Here is a 6,652-nt window from a genome sequence, read left to right on the forward strand (position 1 = left end):
GTATAAAGAAAGTAATGATAGAAAGAAGAGAGAGAAAGAAAGAGCCCCCCGAGTCAAAAGCCCTGTCAAAAGTTCAATCAATTCATTTTTCGATAAATTTCCTGATCGATCGATTTCTTAGACTTAGAAAGATTCAATGATCAAGATCTCTCTCGAATGGCATTTAATGTGGTGTATACACAATTCAGCGGTAAATGTGCTCGTTCAATCTTCGATCGTACTAATTTACGAACATACTTCTTGGGACAATTAGCAGTGATTAGCAGCATACCGATGATGGTGCACACTTGCGTAAAAACAAATACAAGTTTCACGGTAAATCGCAGCAAAAATCCCATATCATCCGCCGTCTATTGTCAATTGCTGCAAATTAGCATTGCCTTGCCTTGAGTAAGGTTAACGTCTCATAGCGAGAGCAGTTCGGGTCTCGGCACATATATGTATACATACATACGTACATATGCGCGTATGGATTTTGGGCAAGTGTGCAATGGTGAATAAGAGTTCCGCAGAAATTCACTTTTAAGTGACAAAACGACGTTATTTAACATCAGAGAAGGTCGATAGAGGTGTATAAAATTTAAGTAAGAGAGAGAAAGAGAGAGAGAGTTGCGAGAGTTATGTAAGTATCGTGTAACAACACTGAGTCGCAAATTTGACAGAAAATGAAACATGTGCTCTGATGTTTATAACATCACGTCAATATGATGGTTTATGATGATACGCTTTAACGTCACACGTGGAACGTGTTACGATGTAAAACGCTGCGCCTTGCGTTCAACTCGCCTACCGTTGTAACGCATGACAGATCTCAAATGCCGATGATCATGGCGCAGGAGGAAGGCGAGAAGTACCCGATTCACAGATGTATATTTCAAGGCAGCGTCAAGACGCTGAGTTCCTTAATTAAGACATACGATATTGCTGAAAAGGATAAACAAGGTGTGACATTGTAATACAATTGCATTCCACAATATACTTCGTATAGTTCTCGTTGACATCTAGTACACAAAGAAATGTAAAATAAGATTAGAATCTGAAGTAAGAAATATAGTGCAGTTTTGTATTTATCTCTGTACGATCTCTGTTCCAGGAAATACACCTTTGCATTTAGCTGTGATGTTAGGAAGAAAAGGTATGGAAATCTTTATATATTTTTTTTCACTATATACATATTAGCATTTAAACTGCAGAATTACAGAAACATTTAATCAGATATAAAAAATATAACATGCTTATTATGCAATAATTAATAATTGATCAAGCAATTAAATTTTTTTATCTAAATGTTTTGCTTGAGAGAACTAATGCTTTGAAATAATAAAAATGTTTCGAATCGATAAGTAGAAGGAATCGACATATATCTTGTTTTATATTACAGAATGTGTTCAATTATTGCTTGCACATGGTGCACCTGTAAAAGTGAAGAATCTAGCTGGCTGGAGTCCATTAGCTGAAGCAATCAGTTACGGAGATAGGCAAACCAGTTCGTATAATATAACAATTTAATATATATGTCACTTATTTTTGTGATTCATATACAAAGTGTTAAAAAGAGAATTGTAAAACTTTGACTTTTCTTTTCATTCTGCATACTTTATTATATGTAACAAATCATGTCAGTATTTTTATTAATAAGTAGATAAGAATTTTATATTAAAAGCAGATTGCTTAAGTAAATTGGAGACAAACATTTTAATATTGAGAGATATGAAATACTAATTTTTTAGCTTCTGAATTATAATAATAATTGAAAAATTATTTAATCAAAATGATATACTCTATGTACTATTATATAATTATGATATATAAGATCAGAGTTGTAATATTTTCTTTATAGTATCATCTTTAGTGCGCAAATTGAAGCAACAAACAAGGGAGCAGATGGAAGAAAGGAGGCCGAATCTAGTTGCCGCCTTACATCAAATGGGCGATTTTTATATGGAATTAAAATGGGATTTTCAAAGTTGGGGTAAGCTTTTCAAGCGCTGCTTATGTCTCTAATTACTTGATTATTTTCGTTGGAGAATTATATTGATTAGCATGCACCTGGAAAGGTGGAAAGCAATAATCAGAATATTTACTTCCATGAATATGGCATCTCAATTTTTTCTTAGCACTTTCGTCATAATATTATGTGTTTTTACTTTCATGTAAATAATTTTCTCGAATTAACGCTGAGAGAACTGAAATAATTGAACTGAATAATTTGTTTCTCTTTGTACTTTCCTCAAAAAAATCTGTTAACTTATAACTGTATAAATATTTGATGTTTCTTTTTTCAAAATAACATGTATGTGGAAATATCCTAAAAGTTCTTAATTTTATCATTCAAATTCGAAATTGTAAATAATTATTCATTTTTAGTTCCTTTTTTTTACCAAAAGTCAAAAGCGGTTTACTATTTTTCTTAAAAAAAAAAAAAATTATTTGGAATAGTTGGAAAGGATACAATAAACAAAAATAGTAGAAAAAATTCGGACAATTAAATTTTTTGCCAGAGAAGACTTTCTTACTATTATTTTTATTATTAACAACCGATTCAGTAGAAACCGATATCTCGTAATATATTTATTTTAAAATTGCATGAATTTTTACTATTTTATATTTATATATGAATTTTTAAATATATTTCTTTATCTTATATAAATATCTCAAATAATTAATTCAAGTTATTATAGTAAATATTATAATAAGGCTCTGATACGCTTCTACCTCTTGTATTAAAATATGAGGTGAGTGCATAATTTATAAAGCATATTTCAACTTTTCAATCAGATACCATAGAGATTTCTTTACAAATTTAAAAAGATTGCTATAATTAACCAAGTATAATATATAAAAACTAAAATTTTATATAAATTATACATTTTATAAGATTATGTATAATTTAAAAGATATTTCTCTTTATAAATTTTTAATATTTTCAATAAATACTTTTTTTTTAATGGTATTATACATATCAATTGTGTACATATGTACAGTTATATTAAAAATGTAACAAAATTTATGTTGTCTACTAAGGGTTAAATACAATATCATGTTTAAAATAGAGCAAACAGACAAATGAAAGATATTCTTGTACCAAATCTATTGATTTATCAAAAAATAAATTTCAATTACTTTATTCCCACTTTTTCAGATGCATCATATATGTCATCTTTTCTTAGCTATGTAAATATAATTTTATATGTACGTTTCTCTCGTGGACGAACGATAAATTCTTTTCAGTACCATTAGTTTCGAGAGTGTTGCCATCGGATATTTGTAAGATCCATAAAAGTGGGGCTTCGATTCGAATGGACACGACTCTTGTAGACTTTAACGACATGAGATGGGAAAGGGGAGACATATCTTTCATCTTCAATGGTGACCAAAAACCCGGCCATTCGTTGACTGTCCTCGACAATAAAGCCAAACTTTTCCAAAGAGTGAGACATAAGGTTAACATACTTACACATATATAGTGGGGTAAAATACATTATATATAATGAACTTTATTCTGTATAACTTCTGAAAACATTAAAATTTTGATGAATGTTCTTAGTATACATAATGTTAGCAATAAATCTGATTGTCCTTTTATACATATATTAAAATAGAAATCCCACAATAGAGAAAAATGGAATCTATAGATGACTATTTTATCTTATTTATTATTAATGCAATGTTCTTTTGTAATACATTTTAGGAAACGGAACTCGAGATAGAGGATGAAGTTGATATTCTTATGTCTAGTGATATTATGGCAGCACAAATGTCTACCAAAGGTATCACGTTTTCTAGAGCACAGACAGGATGGATTTTTAGAGAAGACAAAAGAGTAAGTATACACACATATTCATAATTATATTAGTACTGATAATAGGATAAAAAACAATTTATACAGAGTAAAATTAACTTATATTTTTTTAAGCTTGAGTCAATTATGATATTTTACACTCAAAATTAGCTCAAGAATGGTATAGCATAGAGAAAAAATAATATTGAAATAAATATTTAAAATTAGGAAATGGTAGGCGCCTTTCATGCTGATTTCTATCAAATCAATGGCATGGTACTGGAAAGTAGAAAACGTCGCGAACATTTAAGTGAGGAGGATCTTCAAAAAAATAAAGCTATTATGGAGTCTCTTACCAAGGGTAGTTCTCAAAGCTTTAAAAATGGCGAGGTGAGATTTCAATTAAAATGTAGTGTTAAGCTTTAAAAGTTTCATAGCTTACATAAAATAATTGATGTAGTAATAAATTGTATAATTAATTTTACTTACTCAGCCTCCTCTAAGAAGAGCATCGTTGAATCCGCCGCCAGAATCGAACATCACGTGGGATGAATATATCATTGCACCACCCGGTCAGTGTCCGCTTCTAGGAAGAAATCTTGTTTATAAGGAAAGTAGTAAATCTTTCAAAGCCACTGTGGCGATGAGTCCGGATTTTCCCCTCACCGTCGACATGTTACTTAATGTTTTGGAAGTGATCACGCCGTTTAAGCATCTAAGCAAGTTACGACAATTTGTACTTATGAAGTTGCCCCCTGGATTTCCAGTTAAGATCGACATACCGATTTTGCCTACAGTCACTGCTAAAATAACTTTTCAAGAGTTCGCCTTTCGAAATGATATAGATCCAGAGTTGTTTCAAGTGCCATCCGACTACTTCGAAGATCCAATGAGGTAAATTTGCTTTCGAAAATATAGATTGCATACTTTATTGTTGTTACAGTCGTGCTCCTATATTAGTTGAATTTGCGAGTGATATTTTTTTTTTGTTTTTTTCTTTCGTGCTCCAATGTATTAATTGTATGGTCACATGGCAAATAGTGGAAAAGTAGTATACCGGGAAGTAATAACTATTAGAGTAAGTAACAGGAAGTAACCGAAAGTAACAGGAGAAGAGATACCAACAATATAGGGGTTCGACTGTACATATAAAAAAATGTATAAGATCGGCAATAAAAATTTTTTTTGAATTTGGACATTTTTCAAAGGTAAATAATAAATTATATGTTAAATGTTTTGCACATACATTACTTTAAATCTGAAACACAATAATACATTTCAGAGATTACGATGCATACATGATTATGATGATGGTTCTTCATAACGCATCATGTGTTTGAAGATAAACTTCAAAATAAAAGTGTTCTATTATCAATTTACAAATTTTTATTGTTTTAATAAATTTTTTGTCTTGTTAACAAATTATTTTAATATTTGTTTTTTGCCTAATTATATTAACTTATTAAAGTATAAAAATTCATATCAATATTTGCACAAAACAGATGTTGCAAATATTTATTTAAATAATAAATCATTTAACACTAATATATTTTTATGATTTATTTTTCTCTAACAACTGCATGTTCTATACAAACAATTTCATTAATTTTTTTGTTTCTAAATATGGGTGATATATTATGTGAAATAATTTTTTAATGAAACATGCACGTTTAAAAATAGAACAAGCAAGCAGGATTGGTGATAGTAGCATCTATCTTGATGTCTGCAAATATTTCGTCGAGTTTTTCAAATCAAGCTTCACATTAAATATATATTTAAAAATTTCTTTGTAATTGATGCACGATTTATCATTTTATGTATAACATACTCGTTTAAATGTTTTTTATATCATTTGCAGCATTTACATCATACATAACATTCTTACTAATTATTAGCAATCGCTTTGCAGATTTCCAGACTTATGACGCTTTGACATCCTAATATTAATCGAGGCCACCTTAGTTGGAGTGTGTTTTCTTCTGTGCTTGGGGACAATCTGGCTTTTGAGATTTGGGCCAGTCTGGAAAGCATCTACTTACGCCATTGTGTGTCGTTCATTGAGTAACTTATCATTGTAATTTAATCACACATCTAACAGCGAATAGTGTCGAATATTTATGGAACATTTAATATATGGAAGTAAAGTTAAGAGAGAGATAAATCAGTGCACTAAAATCAGATAAATTTGCATTCAGCGCGCGCATAATCTTTTACTATTTAAACTTAATCACAATATTTGTCTAACTTAATTTATAAAGATAAATATCAATTCCATATATCGTATTGCAATCGGTAGATATATACTGCGTGCTATATATAAGGATAATTTAATTTTTTTAAATACCATGTTAAAAATTTTCTTATTCTTTTTTAATATATTTGAAAATTAAATTAGTTAAATGAGAAAATTAAATTTCTCTTGCATGAGAAAAGTTTTTTTATTTCATTTTTCCTGTTATTGCATTTATATATTGGATTATAATATGTTATAAATGAAATATTTATATATTATTTATTTCTGCATAATGTATACATAAGTTATTTCTTATTAATAATAATAATGAAAAGAAAAACAAATTAATTTCAATGCAAAGTGAAAAAAATATATTTATATGATTTTTTGTTTATAATTCAATATGATTGCAATGATGGATCAGGAAATAATAATTAAACAAAGTGAATTAGAGATAATGAATGGTATTGCTGTATTAGTATTCTTCGCTAATTATCTATCTCCTTCAAACAGAACGAAGATAATTGTTCACATTTATTTCTTCGCTATTCTTATGAGCAATATGTATTTTTACTATTGGAATTTCATAAATATTATAGCATTCGATCGGTAAAAGAATGTTAGTCTATAATATATAA

At 29.1% G+C, this 6,652-nt stretch overlaps 1 protein-coding gene across 3 annotated transcripts; it reads left to right on the forward strand.

Annotated features, from left to right (window-relative positions):
* The first annotated feature begins 219 nt into the window (after positions 1–219).
* Positions 220–6,166, forward strand: LOC138931804 (ankyrin repeat domain-containing protein 13C). 3 transcript variants are annotated; one of them, XM_070292938.1, is made up of 9 exons: positions 220–942; positions 1,094–1,135; positions 1,382–1,486; positions 1,841–1,972; positions 3,232–3,431; positions 3,692–3,823; positions 4,010–4,171; positions 4,275–4,675; positions 5,064–5,141. In XM_070292938.1, the coding sequence occupies exons 1-9, from the start codon at positions 816–818 to the stop codon at positions 5,119–5,121; spliced, it is 1,359 nt and encodes a 452-aa protein (XP_070149039.1). In that variant the 5' UTR covers positions 220–815; the 3' UTR covers positions 5,122–5,141. The 3 variants fall into 3 exon arrangements, with proteins under 3 accessions (XP_070149039.1, XP_070149038.1, XP_070149040.1); XM_070292937.1 differs by having other exon boundaries at positions 221–942; positions 3,232–3,443; XM_070292939.1 differs by lacking the exon at positions 5,064–5,141 and adding an exon at positions 5,691–6,166 and having other exon boundaries at positions 222–942; positions 3,232–3,443.
* Positions 6,167–6,652: the final 486 nt, after the last annotated feature.

Source organism: Polyergus mexicanus, unplaced genomic scaffold, assembly GCF_030449975.1.
Source record: "Polyergus mexicanus isolate NDT 795.1 unplaced genomic scaffold, iyPolMexi1.0 SCAF_3, whole genome shotgun sequence".
Taxonomy (NCBI): Eukaryota; Metazoa; Arthropoda; class Insecta; order Hymenoptera; family Formicidae; genus Polyergus; species Polyergus mexicanus.

What these genes read in the sequence shown, in the direction of transcription:
- LOC138931804 (XM_070292937.1), top strand. Translation starts at nt 816, where the DNA reads ATGCCGATGATCATGGCGCAGGAGGAAGGCGAGAAGTACCCGATTCAC. An exon ending in TTACGGAGATAGGCAAACCA is followed by an intron (nt 1,487 to 1,840) that starts GTTCGTATAATA and finishes TTTTCTTTATAG; the next exon opens with TATCATCTTTAGTGCGCAAA. An exon ending in TACTTCGAAGATCCAATGAG is followed by an intron (nt 4,676 to 5,063) that starts GTAAATTTGCTT and finishes AATACATTTCAG; the next exon opens with AGATTACGATGCATACATGA.